Source organism: Cinclus cinclus, chromosome 7, assembly GCF_963662255.1.
Source record: "Cinclus cinclus chromosome 7, bCinCin1.1, whole genome shotgun sequence".
Lineage (NCBI taxonomy): Eukaryota > Metazoa > Chordata > Aves > Passeriformes > Cinclidae > Cinclus > Cinclus cinclus.
The window spans coordinates 34045522-34066299 of NC_085052.1; the positions used below are offsets into that span (position 1 = coordinate 34045522).

The 20778-nt window shown below is 41.7% G+C and overlaps 1 protein-coding gene across 1 annotated transcript; it reads right to left on the bottom strand.

The window, feature by feature from the left end:
* Positions 1 to 3103: 3103 nt before the first annotated feature.
* On the bottom strand, positions 3104 to 20660 carry SUPV3L1 (Suv3 like RNA helicase). Its single transcript, XM_062496206.1, has 15 exons — positions 20448 to 20660; positions 15942 to 16019; positions 15573 to 15680; positions 13798 to 13912; positions 13067 to 13235; positions 11548 to 11659; positions 11198 to 11275; positions 10044 to 10135; positions 9459 to 9639; positions 8942 to 9035; positions 8074 to 8293; positions 7626 to 7706; positions 5938 to 6114; positions 4257 to 4405; positions 3104 to 3893 (listed from the first exon to the last, which is right to left on the bottom strand). The coding sequence occupies exons 3-15, from the start codon at positions 15634 to 15636 to the stop codon at positions 3398 to 3400; spliced, it is 2028 nt and encodes a 675-aa protein (XP_062352190.1). The 5' UTR covers positions 15637 to 15680; positions 15942 to 16019; positions 20448 to 20660; the 3' UTR covers positions 3104 to 3397.
* Between the last annotated feature and the right edge of the window lie 118 nt (positions 20661 to 20778).

Consider the following 20778-nt stretch of genomic DNA (forward strand, 5'->3'; position numbering starts at 1 on the left):
ACTGCTGGCTTGTTAAGTCAGACACTGACTCCCAAAGGGACTGTCTCTCTCCTCATTGTTTACCCATGCAATCCGAGTCACAACCCCTCTGGCCAGCAAAACTGAAAACATCACCTTTCAAGCTCCATCCCACTTTGATCCAGAGCTCATTGTGTCTGTAATACAGTAGATTTATTTCTCATTCTCTCTTTTCTTTCTTTCTCTGACAGACGCCACTGGAAAAGGGTCTCAAAGATCTAAATGCTCCTAAACTGGCAGCAGGCTCTGTGAAATACCTGACATGTCAGAATCACTGCGGAACTTGTTCACTCAGCCCTGGTGCATCCCAGCTTCCGGCAGGCTGCTGCACAAGAAAAGACAAGACATTATCTCATTTCCACACAGACAGTTCAGCGGACCACGGGCCCAACAGCCAAAAGTGTCACAGCCATTTTGTACATACCCTGGCCAGGACAGGAGGAACCAATCCAGGGCCAAGTGAACAGATCAGCTCCAACTGCACGCAGCTTGGAAGCTTGAGGCAATGCTGGTTTTCTCTTTTGTTAGAGCTGCACCCAATATAAGTTATTCACAAAACTTCCTTCCCTGCTTTGCAAGGGCCATGGAGACTTTAAAACTGTAATGCTCCCCTCTCTACTTTCTTCTCCTGCAGTTCTGCCTCCAAAATCCATCTCACAGCACAGTGAAGAATCCTGAAGGGTTTGGTGCTCATCTGTCTCCCACAACCTTGCAGTCAAAGGCCTCCAGAAAAAAGAAGCTCATAGCAACAATGGGGAAACTCACAAAAAAAGTCTCAAATACATCAGCTAAACATGCCCTTGTTACCTCCAGGAAGAGGCACCATTATCAATCAGCATTTTATTACCAATAAACTCATCTATCTTTGGTGAGGTATCAAAGGCAGCAGCAATGCTGGCTGCTAAATTTGGTACCCAGGTAAACAAGGAGACAGTGGACAAGGTCAGTAGTGAGTCATCAGGGGAAGTCCTTTTTTATAGTTTATGATTCCAAGACCAACTCCTAGAACACATTATTCTCCCTTCCCTGCAGCACCAGCAGGTTCATTCCCCATTATATTCCTGTAAGTTCATCAAAGCTCAGGAGAGAAAGGGATCCCTATATTCATTCTTCCTGCATACACCACTCCTAGTGCAACAGCAGGATATAAAGTAAGGCAGAACACTTGAGTGGACTGATGGGAAAAAATCAGTCCAGACAGAACAGAATATACTGGGGTTAAAATACAGAAGGATTTTACCAAGCAGTGCTGTTACAATTAGCATTTTACATTTGAAGGGCACCAGAAAAACAATTAATGAATAAACTTCCAAACATCTCTAATATCAATGCCTGAAATTAATCTGGAAATCTGAACCTGAAACAGTTTTGCAAACCTGATTCCCACATCAAGAGAACAGTGCAGTTATTGCTTAAAAATAAAGCTTCAGCACAGCCCCACAGGGCAGGTGAAAAATGGGTAGTTGGGGTAGCTCTGCATCGCACCAGTCCAGATTGTACCACATGGGACCAATCTGGCAGTCATTCTAATGGGAGTCAATGACAGCCACACTATTAGCTCAGAAGAAAACTTACATAAAGTCAGCCTGGAAACGCCTGAATAAACTTCAGATCTCCTAAAACAGTTACTATGGAGTCACTATGGAAACAAGCAGTGAGTTATGCAAAGTGCTAATCTCAGCAAAATACAAAAAAGAATGCTTATAGTCATTTAGCTTCTTTACAGCAAGGCTTGGTGCTGAAACACAAGGCTGGCTTACACCCCAAAGTCCCAGACACTCTTTCCTTACGCAAAAATACACACTTGTACTCAGCTTACTGTATGATTAAAGGATAAATTCAACCTAAAAAACACAAAGCACTATATCAGTGGGGGTCTCCCACAAGCCAACCTCACACACACTGGGGCAGAGAAAACAAGACTTGTCCATGGTGGACAGCCAAGGTGGTTTCAAACAGTGGTCTGCAGATCCACCCTGGATCTGGGGAAGTGCAGTCCCAGGAGTAAGTGGGATGATACATGTGGTCAAAGCTGCAGGCTTGAATACCTACTGCTTCCCTTCCAGTGAGTACCACTCCATCACATAATCCACATCACACAAGCTGTGTGATAGCAGCAAATGCAACCCACTTGTAAGGGTTAATGCTGCTGTTCAGCAGGACTCTGGAAAAGCAAAACTGAACTACTCCTCTACAGAGCAGAAAATCCACAACACTCACATGGCCATTGCCACACACATAGAGCTGCCTGGTTTTTCTTGGGGGAGGAAAAAAAAAGTAGCTTTGCAGGGGAAGGACTTAAAACTTTCTCTTCCCACCAGTACTGTACTGAAACCAGCAGGAGATCATGTGGACTAGAAACATTCTCACACTGCTTGCTTTTTAGTAAACAATGAGGGAAGAGTACAGGAACTATACTGAAAACAGCTGCAAAAACATTTTTCAAACTGCTGCAGATTTCTTTCTGAACAGCAGCATCAAGGATTGATATGAAGAGAAAGAAAAGAGGATTCAGAACAAGCTTTCAGACTACAGAGAAACACAGTTGATGAGAAAGTCAGGTATTTGATAGTGAAACTCAACCTGGATTTTAAAGGTTTGCCTATTGATATTAACACAAGCAGGACCTGTGCACTTGTACACAGCCAACCCCAGATACATGGCCAGAGTAGCATTATTCTCCTCAGGCAGCCCAGCAACACATACAAGTGCTGAAACCCAGTTCTGTAAATACACAGCAATTTCAGCATCTGATTTTTTCTCTCTCCAGTATCCATAATGGGAGCTCAAAACTGCTCACCAAATGACACAGCATCATAATTACCCCTCAGATTACAGAATTGCAATTCACTCCAAAATTCTTGTGGCCAGAATTCCATCACTCCTGACATATTGCCACAATGCTTTTCACCTCCTTCCACATTTTCACAGGACACAATGGTTAGAGGCACATGACTCCTATTACCATTCGAAGCCAATTTTGTTCCAGGCTGTTCATTACTTGTTTGTGGTCTGTTAAACTCTGCCCTTTGGGAAGTGGTGGAATGAGTAGCTAATTCATTACTAGTGAAATATGTGACATTTATTGATGATGAGAGGATATCTTGCAAGAAGACACCAAGTTCAAATTCTCACAGAGCAGCAGATCATACACTTATGCTGAACACCATGATGGAAAGAGTGTACAGCTGAGTGGTAAAAACAGACTTATGGCCTCTGAGCTTTTAAGAGTCCATTTCTCTGATCAGTTCACATTACTCATCACAGGAGAAGGAAAAACATCAAGGAGCGGCAGCAGTGTAAACATGAAATGCCAAAGAGGTTATTAAAATAGTATTTTATTTTATGAATAAAAACTAAACAGAATTAGGACATGGTTCTATTTTCTTTTTTTCCTTGTTTCCTTTGAACTATGCTGATCATCTCTTTTGGAACCAAAGCCGTATCCACCATTCCTGTGCTGATCCTGCCACTCACTCTCCAGCTGTCTCAGCATTTCCTGTGTCAGAAGTCCCTCCCGCAGCAATCTGTTGGCAAGAGATCCACGTCCATAGCTTTTCACATCCTCCTGCCTGCCACCAAGCCGAGAGGGTCTCGAGTTCTTCGCTCTTCTCAGTCCTGCAGCCTCCGTTGCAATGGACAGTGCCTCTGTGGAGGCTGCACCGTGACGGTCTGAAACCACCCTGGCATCCTTCTGAGTCCTGGACAGAGGAAAGTCTTCTGACACAGCTTCAGCTGTGCCAGAAGCAGCTGCAGACTGGGATGCTCGGATCAGCTTTGTGATGTTGCAGACACCAATTTGGATAATGTCGTCCAGTTTTTTCTGAATATCCCTTACAAGGACAGCGTCAGGGAACATATCCACAAAGCGGTAACTGAAGAGAGGCAAAAAAGCCACACAATTAAACCTCCTCACTGGGACAAAGATGGGAAACATACTAAGTAAAAAGAAGATTTATTACATGTTGTATGGCAAGGTCACTGTATTTCAATTTGGATTTCAGCTGCTCCAGTCCAGGATCACCTTGTTCCTACCTTTCTCCTTCTGTCAGTCACAACCTGCTTCCCGCAGAACTCACTCCCTCAACAATGCATTTGTCAAGACCCTCTAAAAGGCCAAAGGAGCCCATTCTGCACCACATATATATGGGCTTGAAGATACTGCACTTCTAGGACTGTAAGTCATAAATAATACGAAAAAAACTTTAAAAAGCAGTTTTCAAGCACAAAGACAATACCTCAGCCACAGATAGAGGTCAAAAACATCGTGCACAGCTTCAAGGTGTACAAGTTCCTTGATGTTTTTTGGAGCAGCTAAGGGCCACTTGGTGTGCCGGCAGAGCCAGTCGAACGTCAGGGGCTCATTTCTACTGAACTGTCGTGCAAACTGAAAAACAGATTCAGTCAAGCCCTCAGTTAGTCAGGAAAGAAGAAATCCCCAAAGAGTTAAATTCCCCATAGTCTGTATACACAGAATATTCCACAAAATACCTGCTTTGTTTTACACAAGCCAAATGCCACACATTCTTTTACTTAATTACTCAACACAGGAGTCACGTCTCCTTTCCAGGGCCTCATTAACACAATTTGTCCATGGGCCATGCACAGAGTTCAGAAACAAAACCACAGAGCTATCCAGAAAAGAGTAACTCTGAAGGCATTTGATTTCATCTAGCAAAGCAGATGGACTTCGTGTCTTCTTTAATCCTCCTCCTCCTATTTTGTTAATTATCTTGTTTCAGGGTTGCCAGGGTTTAGAATATTAAATGTATTCCCTGATTTAGGAAACACACTAATCACAAACCAAACAGATTAATCTGCACTAGAAATCTGCTCTTCTGAAACCCAGACACCTCAGCCCATCAACTAACAGAAAAATAAGTAAGATTTAAATCTGAAATTTTCAGGAGTTCTGATGACTTGGAATAACTGCCTCCTATCTGGCTGCTACTAAGGTGGGTTTTCTTGACCAAGGAATTCACACAAGCATTCACAACAGCCTGCCTACCTCCCTCTAACACATTATGCCCCTCCACACCTTCAGTACTTGGAATCCAAAAGCTCAGCATTTTCCTAACGAGGCACTTTTTCCAACTCTTTAATCAATCACACATTTCTTAGTCATTTTTGAAAAGCAGGGTTCTAATACTTGTGATAGGAGGGCACCAGTCAGTTTCATTTTTATACTAATTCGTTTTGAACACTGAATGCAGTCTTTAAAAAGGGAACAATGGCAATACTGTCTAACAAAGTAACAGTCCCAAGTGACATTATTATTACACCTGAAAAATCAGCTGACTGTAAATTCCTCAAAATAATCGCTGTGGGGGCACAGCAAAAAACAATTCATCCAGGCCTGAAAAGTAAAGTGACATAATTCTGAGAGCAACTTACAGCTCTGTGTTTTCTGAGGTTTAAATTCTATGTAATTGTATTATAGCATCAGCAATCACCCTTAATCCCAGATTCTCTTCTTTTGTTGACAAGCTAATAGCTCAAAGGAACAGTAACCTGGTTTTTAATGACTGCTTTTAGGAACACTGTAGTGCAAAGTTTAACAGCGCACAAGTGACTAGGGAACACAAATCTCATCTCTCCCAGTTCAGAGCTGACATACAAGGACAAGCAGTAGGATTTTAAGAGGCAAACAGCAGAGAAGCTGTCCAAACTTTAACTTACATCACGAGAACCACTTTTCCAAAGTTAAAAGCTTTCATCAATAAAAATAGTGAAGAATTCAATACACGTCCAGCTATTTTATCTCTCTTATACTACCTGTGAGCACTTTAAGAATGCTCTCAAATGATTTGATGGCAAAGCCCACAACAAATACAGCAGCTAGATATGGCCCCAGTGCACCAAAGCCCTCTTGGTCCAATATAAACACCACCTTTCTTGAGGGGAAAAAAAATAGCTGACCTTCAGCAAAGTGGTACACACAAAAGGCTCTTTCCTGTTCAAGGGTGCAGTGCAGAAGACGTATCGTGATCGTAGATTTAGTGGAATGTGCTGAATCATATCTGCTAGAAATTTAAAGTCATCAATATTGCAGACAAAGTACATCCCATCAACTTGTGAGAGGCTCACAAAAATATCCTGTGAAAATAAAACCAAAATGTTAGAATGTTATTACAGGAGAGGGTTGTTCAACTTTGCTTACCAAACAAAAAAAATATATTTAGAGCTTGAAAGACTAGTTCTACTGAAAGAAGAATTAAAAACCATCAAATCTAACCACAGTACTAAAAAAGCAGGCAGGGAAGTTTCCCCTGCTCTTTTAGCAGAATTCACATTAAGTTCTCCAACACAGGATCAGAGGAGAAGACATAACACACTACACTTTTTTTAAATGCTTTCAGTCAGTCTCCTAATGAACAAGTTCTGGAAGAGTACATTTTAGGTACAAAGAGCACCAAAGAACACAAAGGAATCAGTTACCACTAAGTTTAGAAATTTCTCCAGGTTTGTCACTTAGCATGACCCAAAAAGCTAACTTTACAGCATACAATTCAATTATTGAGGTATTTTTAGTTCAATGTCAGGACCAGAGCTATTTTAGGAAGAAGGAAAACACAAGCTGAATACAGTATTCCAATAGAGGAGTTCAAAGAAAACATGAGACATACTCAAGATTTGGAAGATGCAGTGCACCCTTGCAGGGGGAATTTTATGGGCCTCCAAAATTATTTCTCTAATGTAAATCTTCAAAAGATTTTTTTAAGAACATTTTTAAAGAAACACTGCTTCTTCATTAAATACGCAACTGAATATTTAAGAGATCAAAAGCAACACAAAGTTTTTATCTTAATACTACTATGCTAGCCCAGAAATTGCTAATTTAAACATTTTAAAGATGTGTTGTTACCCTACCAGGCTAAGTCTTCCAGGAGGTCTCCAGGCATAATCTTTTATTTCAAGGTTATAAATACACATTCTGCTACATAACAGCAGATCAGCAAGAAAAATAATTCACATTTAAAACCATGAAAGCTGCCAAGGATTTTTCCATTTACTAAAAGCTGTGATAACATTTTTTCAATACAGTATTGGAATCTTAATTTCTACTTTATAATGTTTAGGCACATCCAAAAGAACTAGTATCTATCTAAAGAAGAGATCAAATTGAACCCACAAAATCAAAAGCTGTCTAAAAGTTACAAACACACTGTTTTACCACAAAATCCAAAGAAACAGGAAAAAAAACAAAACAGGTAGTTTTCAGATATACGGAAATCTGACATGACCAGTTTCCCAGGAATTTGCAAATAATTTAATTCCATTTAGATCGCTAGTATCTTCAACCTCAGACTGAAATGTCTACATTAAAAATTCAGAAAAGCTGCAACGAAAAAGCTGCTGCACGGTTTTAAACACTGTGTAAAAATGACTGACACATTTCAACAGCTTTCAAGTTTTCTGCAGCACAGAAAAGTTAAACATCCTAAAATTATCTGCAGTCACTTGTGTGGTAGAAAAAAGAATCCAACTGATAAAAAAATACATGCAAGGCTGTCTGTCAGGTCTCCCAAGGGCAGGTTTGCACAAAACAGTGACTATTAGTGATACCTCATTTTGAAAGCACAAGCTAATATTTTGATCATTCTTACAATTAAGTTGGATAGAGTGGCATCAGGAAGATGATAAGCGAACATCTCTATCTGCTCAGGAGTAGGGTGTAGGCCAGCTGCCTAAATGGAAAATAAAAAAAATAAAACCTCCATTAATTCTCAGTATTGTTTTAAAGTTAATGCACCAGAAAGAACATATTTTAAAACAAAATGCAAGAAACCAAAGCACCCTGCAGACTCCAGTTTATTTAGCACACTTAGCTGAAACTTAAGAATTTCTGTGCTTGAGCTTCGAACTCTTAAAAGAGTAGATTCAACATAAAAGCAACACTGCAAGTGGGACATATATCCAAACCCACCCTGGCACAACACAACCCATTTTTAGTACTAAATTGCAAACAGACAGAAGGAAAAAGTAATTTGGGGTCAGAATATCATAACCCAGCCCCAGAGCACATCTGTATAAACTGGGTACTGAGGTTCTCACCTTGACAGGGGGCACAGCATCGCTCAGGATTGCCTTCAGCTGCACGAGGTCATCACGATGCATTGTGGTGACTTCTCCCTGCTTGAAGGAGGAGCCAAAACGCCCAGCCCTGCCTGCGATCTGCAGAGCCTGGGAGGTGGTAATGGAGTCTATTTCCTTCTCTCCCTTCTCATTGACAGTTGGCTTTACTATGGAGTTAAAAATGATCCTTCTTATACACCTGAAATATTGAAGCAAAAACAAAGATGAGTAATTTTTCACAAATTACTTCCAATGTGAAGAATTGAAGCTTTTGGGTTTTAATAAGCTTTTTCTCCTCTATAAATTAGGGTATTGCAGATACTACTTATGAACACAGCATGTCCTAAAAGGCAGAAGGCTACTGCCTAATTGCAGGAGAATCATCATCCCTGCACACATCAGTCATGTCCTCATCACCTCCCAATCCATTCAGCACCACCTGCCTCAGCAGTTTGCAGCCATGTGACTGCATATCCTTCACCAATGAAATACATCTGAAACTGGGCTGAATGCTCTGTACTTCAGAAATGTGAGAGTGATAACTCTTGACAACCTAGCACATTTGACTCCTGTTGATCCAGTAGGCCCTGCCATCCATGGTCAACTATCACACTGAATAAGGCCAAGGGAGCCATTTAGTTCTTGGAATCAGTTTTAAAATTAGAGCTTATTTCTGCCTAACCAAACTGATCACTACTTCAAAATTGAAACGTGTGTACTGTGTTATCTAGACAGCGAAGATATTTAGATGAGTTAATCAGACTAGGGAGATATAAAGTAAGGAAATTAATGTGGCCATCACACCCGAAGGAAAATAAAAGTATCATAACCTGCTGCAAGTACTTACAAATTGAGTCCCATTCCAATTGCATCTGTAGCAACTAAAATTTTGCATGGATCATCAGGATCATTAAACTTCTTTGCCTGTTCAAGCTTTGTTCCTAAAACAGAATGACAGAACACTTCACATAGCAAACTTCATTCAAAATAAAGACAACGCATCACTAAGTCCAATGTCATTATAACAGACTGAGGAAAAAAATAAACTGGTATTTGACTGATATTTGGCTGCAGATGGGGGTGGGGGCAGGAGTGATTTAAATCGTTCCCAGAGCTGTGGACAGACCTCATTTAATTATATCTATCTGAAGATCCAAATTAAGTACATAATAAAGGTCTAATCCCAAGATTAAAACACCAGTCAATGAAAGCTGATTACTTTCTCTAGCTATATAGGGAAGCAAAACTAGGAAACTTGCACTGCTTTATTCTAAAATCAAGAAAGCAGTACAAGGGGGGTTTCTCCTAAGAAAAGCAGCAAGAAACAGAACACTTCCTTAACAATAAAAGCAAGAGTGCTTTACCTGGTGGCAGACTGCCATATATGACAGCACATTCTAATCCTCTGGCTTCAATCTGTCGGCTGACAGAGTAGATGTCATTCTTACTGAAACAGACAATGCAGTCCCCAGGCCGGAGGTTGTCCAAGGACTCCAAGGCATAATCCAGCACAGTCAGAGGAGTCAGTCGCTCGTAGTTTCGGACCTAGAATTAAAGTTGTCAAAGATGGTGTCTTTTTAAACTCAGATTCCATCATATCGACACTTATCTATCTACACATCCTGCAAAGTCAGCAAACTCGAGAGCACCATGCCCTCTTGGAAGATCAGAACTGTAAAAAAAGCTCATAAACAGCTGTAGCAGCTGCAGCATACCCTGAAGGGAACTCATCAAGCCACTTATCTTTCAGAAAAACAGTACCACTATTTAAAAAGAGAAAGAAAGAATTTTACAACACCTTTGCTTTACAGAAATTGAGAAACATTTTAAGAAGACCTCCTGCAGGACAACTTTGAGCAGTGATACCCCCCAAAAGCACCCTACAATTTTTCCCATTTTACAGCAAAGAGAACCTGATGTTCTGTTCATAGCTTCTCAAAATTACTTACTTCAACTTCCTCCCCTGTAGTATACATGAGCTCTGTCACCAAGTCAATAGCAGCAGGTTCTCCACAAACATGGATTTCTTCTGCACAGAGGCCTGAACAAGGTCCAGTAAAATAAAAAGCAAAATGTTACTTGTTTATATACAACAGTAGCTTTAGCTGGCTCTTAAGGTATCAAAATATTGAATTTTGGTTGCTAAACACAATGAAGATTGTATTTCACCTCCTTCAAGGACCCAAACCTGCACCTAAAGCCTCTCCCACAACACACTATTTCCCTAGAGCTGCTCTTGACCTCTTACCAGCAGGTCATATTGACAATTTATTAGTGTAATAATCAGAGCAGCCAATACTTCACTGCACCCTCTTGGCCAAAACAAGAGAGCCTCAGCCACTGAACAAACAAAGCAAAGCCTTGAGTATGTTTTATTTACTACTCATGTTTTACTGACTCCCAAACCATAGCAGGACTGAGTTTTGTTTTCTGCATGAATTCACATCTAATTCAGCCAGAACAGAAAAGGGAAAAACAGGAAGTAAAGGAAGTGTGACAAATCTGCTGAACTTAGAATCAAAAGCAATGAAAGGAAGGGTCAAGAGGGAATCAGATTCCAAATTTCTGTTCCAAATACAAGGGGAAATGTTTCAAAAATTCCTCTAGAAAAATTCTAAAATTATCAAAATAAGCATTCTTCTAAGCACATAGTAGATTGATGCAGCTCTGTAAATGAGCCATTTGAAATTAACACTATAAAATATTTAAAGTCACCATTATTTATCAGAATCTCTACAAAGGTAATCTATTGAAAACTGGTGTTGTTTTAATTGAATGGACAAGCATACTTCTTGGAAATAGTCAATGTAAAAGGACAGCACAATATAGTAAAGACTTGCTAGTATCCAAGGAAGGAAAAATACAAGAGGCACCTCAACAAAATTTTAAAAACCCATTCGTTAAGTAAAACATGACAGGCTTTTTTGTCTGTCATGCAGACAAAGCCTTTGAGGCAGAGTATCTCTCTAATTTGCTGTGAGAAGACAAGAAGAAATACTTATATTTTGCATCATATATTATAACCACAAATGACTATACTGACTGCTAAGCTTGAATATCATGTGCCATTAATCTAATTTATTGCCAACACAAACAAGCTTACCTAGAAGGGCTCTTGTCCAAGCCCAGCCTCTGGCAGGATCTCTGATCATCTGAATTTCATCTATGACAGCAACTTCATCTTAAAACAAAAAAATAAAAATATGATGCATCAAGGAAGAGCATCTAGAACAGCAGTACAAGACAGGAAGGAACCAGAGGTTCCCTAAAAAAGGATGCTCAAACAAAGCTAATTCTCTATCACCAAAAAGCTACTGTGAGATGATCCAGGTTTCTTGAACTGCTCTATCATAGTTCAAATAAGAGTGAAAAAGAAGAGCTCAGCTACTTCTGAGTAGCAATAACACACACACGGATACCACAGATAGGACAGAAACAAGTATGTGTACTTACAAGGTGTATTAGTGCTGCACATTTCAATGGTACAAGCAACATGAGGAGCCTGTCTGGCATCTTCATTGGCAAACACACGCTCTTCTCCTGTCACCAGGTCACATGGCACATTCTAAAGGCATTCACAAAACTCAAGTCAAGTTTTTGAACGCAAAAGAATCAATCCCCTTTCCAAAGAGGACAAAAACTTTTTCTTACAGTAGGCTTCTAGGACAGCATAATAGAAGCTATCCAGGAAATAACTACTCAGCCTTGAGACACTTGTGCCTTGTATTTAAGTCCTATCAGAGGGGAGGTTTAACAAAGAGGGAGTATCTGTAACTAGATACATTCTCCTACTCCTGCAGGAGGTTACATCTTCCCCAGAGCATTTCAGAGCTGTCACATCTGCCATAAAAGAACTGTTAAAAGAGTACAAGGGACTCAGAGTAAGGCCCAGCAGTGAAGGAACCTTGCAAGCTCCAGCCTGCTCCAGCTCCTTTGGCAATTGCCCTGCTGCCTTGTACTCACACAGCAAGAGCTCATGAGGATCAGCTGTGAGAGACAACCGAGGCCACCACCACCCTGCCAGCCCTACACTACTTGTTGCTGATGGCTGCTCCATCCATATCTGCAGAGCCCTGCTTGAAGCCTGTTAACACCCCAAGGGCCTAAACACAATCCAGGAACCAACAGCTGAGAAGTTCTGACACACACTAAACACATGGGAAGAAAGTTCCACTTTTCCCTAGCAAGGAACATCACGGCATGGTACCCACAGTCACTCAGTGAGTACATGTGGTACATTACAGCTATCTCCCAGGACAAGCCAGTCTTTCTGACATGTTGCTCAGACAGACTGGTAACAGGAGTTACAGATGCTACATGAGAAAAAGAGAAATCACAACATCACTACTGTACACATACACTCTGCTGTGTAAACAGATGATATGTGGTTGTAGTGCTTCAGAACTGGTCCTGTTCTCTGCAGCTGGAAACACACTGGTGAGGAGCCTCCAAAAATATGCCAGAAGCAATATAAAACACTAACCAGAATTTCCTCTAGGGACATGATATACAACACTGCTCTTCAATTTAACACATCTGCATCTGCAGGACTTTTCAAGGATAGTGAAGTGAAATATACATTGAAGCAGAAGGTTGAGGGGAGTTAAGCAAAGGAATTTTTTTGTGTACAAGCTATGATAAAGGTCATGGGCAAAAGAAGGCACGGTCCCTATGCTGAGAAACCTAACAGCAGAACCTGGCTAACCCAGGGAGCAAGAAATTCCAGAAGACAAGAGGCAGGTTACAGGGATGACTGCTCTGGGGACAGCACTGTTCCACTTGGGGAAGCCATGTTCCATTCTGCTCCTAAAGCAGAAATGCACGACTGATTTCACATGAGCTGACACCACTGCAAAGCAAAGACACCTGCTCAAGCACAGGGCTCCAGGGACCACTACAGGACTCTGCAGTCATGCTTTCAATGAGACAGTTCAGGTACTAAGGATGTTGGTAAGTAATACAACATACTGACAGCATCATTACTCTTTTGGAAGATCTCATGAGCCAGAAGTTTTAGTGGACCGCAGTATATCCCAGATTTGGCTGACAAAAATCTCTGGATAGCATGGTAAGTTTTTCCACTGTTTGTAGGACCGGCATGGAATATTATCTTTCTCTGAATAGCCCTGGCATCTGGATACCTAAAGCAAAAACAAAAAAAGCAGGTCTGTTGAACATTTATCTGGACACTGATTCAGGAGAAACTGGAGATTAGCTTAAGTATTTATTTATTAATAATTTTAACGTGTGTTGAAAGCAGAAATACCAAGTTCTTAAGAGACAGTATAACAAGGTTACTGTATCTTCCACATTGATCTTCTAAGTCATACAATGCTTTCAACAATTCAGAGTGAAATTCATACGTTGCATTCAAAATAATTCTCATTATTCCCACGATTCTCTCTCCTTGAGTTTATCAATATTTTAATGTTTTGATGAGCTACCTCCCAAATATATTGTCATAAAACATCTTCCTGGAAAAACCCCACCAACTCAGTGACCTTCATAGCTGATATAATCTTGTTTTCTTTTTCATTCATTGTGATGCATCTTGTAAAAAATACAAGAGTTCCTGACACAAATTATTGTAAAAAACAAAGAGATAAGAACTGAAAATGTAGCATAATTACACCGAAATGCACAGACTATAAAATTCTATGACACCAGGAAAGGAAAGCAGTGCAGGCACTTCACCACACTGACCAGTTGGGTGGCAGCCTCAGATCGCTGATCTTGCGCAGATCATCCATGCAGTCCAGCATTGGAAAGATCTGCTTTGCGTGCCTCAGGAAAAACGGGAACAGATCATCCACATGACCTAGAAGGAGAAATCCTTGTCAGAAAGTCTGTGGGCTTGTCTGAGTGTCTACTTTCATCATAAACTTTGGAAAAAATATTTTCTACTACTTACACCCTGCACTTATGTAATCCTTTTAACTTCTGGCTCTCTGCAAAGTTCAACAATTGTCTCAGTGGCAGAAAGGGAAACTAACACAAGTATATGGACTCATTTAGCAATGGAGCACTAACACAATAATATGAAAAAATGCATCTAATTTCAGTATATTCACTCTGCTCAGCCTACTTGCCTACAGAACTTCTAAGTAAAAATGAGAAACTGTGGAAAAGCTGGATGAGAAATAGGTTTTCTGTCCTAAGATTTTAGCCCCTTCTTCCTAAATTCATGAGGATAGGAGGAGGAGAAAAGGAGGAGGAGGAGAAAAGGAGGAGGAGGAGAAAAGGAGGAGGAGGAGAAAAGGAGGAGGAGGAGAAAAGGAGGAGGAGGAGAAAAGGAGGAGGAGGAGAAAAGGAGGAGGAGGGAAATATTTTAAAGAGCTTTTATGAATAAAGAGAGAAAAACAGATTTGCAGTTTCTCTAAGCTACCAAAACTTAGGGTGCTGGTTCCAAATTCTAAGTTTCCAAGCCCTAGGAGAGAAAATAAAAATACTAAAATCAACTCAGAAGAGAAATCCAGGTTCATTCTTCTGAATATTTCCAGAGTAGACATCTGGCCCTTCAAGGTCTCATTTCAGGTCACACTCCTACTGTCCAGCTCTCACAGAATTCCAAAGAACTACTTTGATCTAAAAAACTGCTATTATCAAACATACACACACAAAAAGAAAGAGCAGTGGTTTGGGGTATGTTGGAGCATTTTTGTTTTGTTGGGGGGGGGGGAATATTCTATTTTGGGGGAGGTTAAATTCAGAATTATTATTCAATGACTAAAAATTACTGTGAATATTTTTTTTAAAACTGCAATATATTTAATTGTCATGTTTGGACAAGCAAAACTCAAAAAATTCCAGTATCTCTGTGCATGAGTTATAAGGCACACTCCTCATATATAACCAAGTAAGCAGTGGAAATGAGAAAATCCTGTGGAACATTTTATGCACAAGAAATATAATGAGACAATTTCCTAAGACGGCCAACATTTCAAATCAACACATTTACATTTTAAGACAAAACTAACAGCCACTGCAACCTTTAAAATCTCATCATGAAAGCACACACTGTGCAGCTTGAGCCCTGGAGAAAGCTGATTCTGCTGCTCCCAGCTGGCACCACCCCTCAGTTAAATGCTGTTAATCACAACACAGGGTGCACCAAGCAGGCAAACACACCTCTGTGAGTGCCATGGGGAATCAGAGCACTGTCACAAAGCTGCCCCTAAAGCCATCAGGCTGGAGAAAGCTCTCCAAGTGCCCCCTAGTGACTACTGGATTTTAAAGAGAGGAATAAACAGAACAGCACCGTTTTCATTTCAGCCTTCAACAGGCTGCTTCTCAAGCTAACACCTCCACATCTTTAATTTCCACTTCAGAAGATTCAGGAACTGAACACTCCCCAGGATGGGCACAAATGTTTCTGATAGGGAAGCAGGGATTTTTAATCTCTCTGTACACAGGGAAGCATACAGGGCAAAAACAAGCAAAAATGCACGTTTTATTTTACAAGCATTCCAGATACTTGCCTGCACCACAGCATATATCATTGAGAATAATATGCAAATCAGCACTCACAGAACTGGACTCCATGATATACTTCCTAAAGCTTATAAATACTTGGTGAAAGAGGCGAGCTGCAAAAAAAACAAGAAAGGAACAAAATTAATGTGGCCAGGATCAGAAAAGTCTAGTTGTAAACACCCAATAAAATACTGAAACAGTTAATTAAAAACTTGTACCTTAATATAAGCTATTAAAAGTAAATATAAAGGTTATTTGAACTAAGTGGCAGAGACAAAGAAGCAATGTTGTGATAAAAAGATCATATCTAATACAATATTTGAATTAAAACAGATTTCACATTAAAATATTATAAACTTAAAACATCTTCTTACCATCCAGTCCATTTTCTGCTCCTAGTCTTTGAATTTCTTTTCTTTTGTAGAACTTGTTTAAGGTTTTTAGGACTTCACCTGTAGAAAAAGAGTAACTTCTTTTTTTCCAGCTTTCTCAAAATTAAATCACATTCTCCTGCCCCCAAGTTCCTGGAAAGGATGAAAGGAACTTGACAGGAAACCAAAAAGATGGGAACATGCAGCTAACAAGTCATGGAACAAGCTAACTAATGTTTTGGGGTGGGTTTTTGTTTGCTTTTTATCAGCATCTATCAGGAGATTTTAATATGAAAAGCAAATTTGCTTGAACTACTTGGTGACAGCTTTTAATCAACATCCTGAGGTATGTTCTTCTTTCCACCCTGCTTCCAAGAGTCTTCGAAAGGTCAGGTAAACCAGACACAGTATTCTTTCTTTTCTCAGGTTAAATAAAAGGAAGAAAAAACCCAGAGTTTCTTCATATATATCACAAATAACTTATTAATAAACTCTTTCCCTCCCCTAAAAGGCAAGTTCAGTGTTGCAACAAAATTGTTGCAACAATTGAAGTTGTACTCAAGTACAACGCTGATTTTAGTTTATTAAATGTTAGTTAAATGACAGTACAACATGATGTGTCCCCTTTCCATCTACAGAAATTCACAAAAAATCTAGCAAATTTCATGAACACCTACCTATTCATGAGCTTACTTTATCAAAACTCAAGTCTATGAATGCTGCATTATACAATGCCAGGAGTGATAAATGTAGCACACTCCTGGTGCCAGCACAAGTCACTGGACAAAACACTGTCAAGCCCTGCTCTCTGTAAGTCACTCTGACACTGTCTGACATGACATGGAAAGCTTCCCATGAGATCAACCTCAAATTATTGAAAGACTCCCTCTCTAAAAAGCTGTAACAGAGACAGTCCACTTGGCACAATGGAAATCACCAGCTGACAAGAATATGGCAAACCTAAATGCACATCCCATACCCTGTGCACAGCTCCAGGAGTCCCTTCATGGATTAACTCATGCTCTGAAATGTTCCCAAAGGCAACAATAAGCAAGGGCACCGGCAGCATTAAATTTCCTAGGAAGACACCCACAGTCATGTTTAAGGGCCCCAAAATCAAAGACAGACTGGAAAACTGTGCAGTATAAGCAAGCACAGGCCGCATGCTTTTCAGAGGTCCCTAAGAAGCTCTAGCAATTAACACATCATCAGCCACGCAGCTGAATTCACAGCCCATTGGCCTTACTACAAGATTAAAAGGTCAATGCCAAAATGTGTTTCTATCCAAGGAAACATGACATTGGGACCATGCCACCCCACCACAACCAAGGTCACGATCCTTCCTAAGCACAAACACTTGCCCTAACAATAAGGCAAATCTAAATAAAACAAAACTGGCTTTGCAGCCCACAAGGATAAGGGAGCTTATCCTACTGCACATACACTCCGGAAACCTGTGTCCTGTCTCGATCACTACCCTTTTTACCATTCACCCCTGCTGTGAGATTTCCCTTTATTTACCATTCTCTCATTCTAGAACTGTGTTTTAGCTCTTGCTCCTCAATTACTGACTTCTCAGTAGCGTTTTTAAGGTTCTCTGTAAAAAGAACCCAACTGCAGCGAAGTTCAGAAACCATGCAGTTAGTCTCCAATGTATCAGATCCATTTAGAAGCTTCAACCCTGTTTGCAGGAAGACTTTGGAGTAATTTCCCTCTGTCTCTGATGACAACAACCCACTGCAGTCAGGCTGTATGCTGCCACTGGGGCAGCTGAAGTGCTTTATTTTAGAATTCCTCCTCAGCTATTAGACTCCCATTATCCAGTCCAAGCAACCTTGTGCATCTAAGCCCCTCTTCAGGCATCTCCTGTTCCTGCCATGTGAATTGTTGCCAACACCTGGTCTTTCCTGACCTGCACTTCCCACAAGTAAAGCACAGCTCCATGGCCTGACAACTGAAGCCACAGAGCTGACATTTGGTGACAAATGATATAGAAGATACACACACACCAAACTGAAAGCATTCATCAGCACTCACAGGGGTACACTTCCTGTCAAGTTGTGGAAAACAGAAGCAGTGAATTAATTCTAGATCTGTTATGATGCTTTTATAAAACTGGCTTTACAAGAGTAAGCTTCTAAAAAGACCCTTAGTCTTTCTAACCGTGTTTGTCTAGTGTGAAAACTATAATCACGCTCACTTGAGCAAGTAACAAGTTAACAAGATGATTCACACTGGAATTATACTCACATAGTTTCTTCACAATCTGTAACCAGAAAGCTCATAAATACACATCTTTCTTTATTGAATCTACTTTAGCACTTGGCAGCACAATCTGACAAATTTTCATTTAAAATATTAAAAAACCCAGATGCATAATACTGTGTGTGGTCTGAACCTAAACAGGGAAGCGGAAGAAGACTATTTATTTCATTTTTTTAAATAACTACATGTTAACAAAGGTCTTGCCCAGTCTTCTCTAACATTACTGGGTTTCAAAATAACAGTACTTTTAAAATACATTATTGTTTTTTTCAAAATATTGTAGACAGCAACAAAAAGAACACTAGAGGCCAACAAGCCAGATGAGCACCACACAGATCCCATGGCTGCTATTCCTTGCCAGTCTCACGTGGAAGAACACTAGGCTGTCTAAAGTAGTTAATTTTCACTTGTGTGGCACACATAATTTCAGCCAATCTGTTCTCTCTCAACAACTTAGCAAAGACCAAACAGAAACTATTTTCCGAGAGCATTTTAGTTGTAGTTTTGAAGATACCAAACCTAACTGCTCCTCTAATAAATGAGACCACAGGTAATGTACAAGCCAGCAGCCATCGTTCATCTTTACTGGCACCTGATGAATTCACTACTCACATAAAAGACAAGTCTGACAACAGATTTTTGCATTACAGCTGTTCAGGATTCTTCATCCTGACTAGGCTTTTTTTAACTTTCAAGGCCAGATATTCTTTTCTCCACAGTTCTGAACAAGATCATTTGCCTATGCTCCTATTCTCTGGAGTTATGATAAATAATATGCCATCAGAACACTTAATTAGAAGACAGGAAAAATACTTCCATTGGCACTCTTATTGTTTTTGGATTAGCAAACATCAAAAGAATGAAGAACTTGCCTTTTATTGACCAAATCTTTGAAGATCATGGAGTTGTAAGATCACAGAACTGTCTGAGTCAGAAGGAACCTTAAGACAATCTCGCTCCAGTTCCTTACCACGGGCAGGGACACCTTCCACTACCTCAGGCTGCTCCAAACCCCATCCAACCTAGCCCTGGACACTTCCAGGGATGGAGCAGCCACAGCTCCTCCAGGCAACCTGTGCCATTACCTCACCAACCTCACAGGGAAGAATTTTTTCCTAATACCCAACCTAAACCTACCCTCTGTCCACTTGAAGCCATTCCCCCGTGTCCTATCACTTCACCCACTTTTGATCTAGGCACATTCACACACAGACAATCTCTTTGGTCTGTGACACCAACATTTGAGGAAACTATGCCTTTTAAGCTCAAATACGGTTCTGGAATTCACAGGACTGCAGTTTGGCTGCAAGATCCACCCCAAGCCAAGCACCTTTACCCTGACCACGCCAAAACAGAGAATAAGAGCTTCTTTCACACAGAGCACACCTACTGGCCCTAGTCAATCACAGAATATTCTGAGTTGGAAGGCACCCACACAGATTATGCCCTGCACAGCACAGCCCCACGAATCCAACATGCAGGTGCCACCTCACCCAACAGCCTTTATCCCATTTCACCTTCTCGGGCACAATTAGCTACACTGCTCATTCACCCTGCAGTGAAGGATCCCCTGCTCTTAAAGGGGTAGGGTCTTTCTGACCCCAAGAAAGACCGGGAGAGCAGCAGGAGCCAGTTCCCTCTGCCCCCGGGAGGGTCACAGAATCACAGAATCAATTAAGCTGGAAAAGACTTCTAGGATTACCGAGTCCAACCTATGACCGAACACCACCTCATGCACCAGAGCAGAGCACCGAGTGCCACATGCAGTCTGTCCTTAAAACACCTCGAGATGCTGACCCCACCGCCTCTCTGGGCAGCCCCTTCCCATATTTAATCACTTTTCCTGTGAAGAAACTCCTCCCACTGCCCAATTTACACTCGCCTGGCACAGCTTGAGGCCGCTTCCTCTCGTCCCTGCTGTTCCCTAGGAGCAGAGCCCGACCCCCATCTGGCTGCAGCCTCCTGTCAGGGAGCTGTAGAGAACGAGGTGTTCCTTGAGCCTCCCCTCTCCTCCTGGCCGCTCTCCCTCCGATTTTTGCTCCAGCTCCGCTGCCCTTCTCTGGACTAGCTCGAGCTCCTTAACGTCGTTCCTGAACCGAGCGGCCCAGAGCAGGGCACAGAGCTCGAGGTGCGGCCTCATCAGCCCGCCTCCAGCGCTAGCGAGCAGAGGGCGGCCGAGGCCTCACGGCGCGTGCCCTAGGACCATCCCCCGCCCCGTCCCCTCACGGTCCCGCCCGTACTCACCCTTGTCGAGGGGCCGCGTAAGCTCGGCGCCGACGTCTTCGGCCGCACCAAGTCCGGGCTTCAGCGGCACGGGCACGAAGAGCGAGGTGTCGGGGGCGCGGGAGGAGGCGCCGCCGTCCCCAGAAGAGGCGGACGATGAGGACGATGCCGAGGCGGCGGGGCGCGCGCGGGGAGCAGCGGCGGCGCCGCCATGCCGGAGCGCGAGCCCCGCGCGAGCCGGGAGCCGCCGCAGCAGCGGCCACGCGCAGCGACTCATCCGCGGACAAGGGCGGCGGCGCGCGGGAGAGAACGTCATCATCGCGCGCCCGCCCCGCCCACCCGCGCGTGCGCG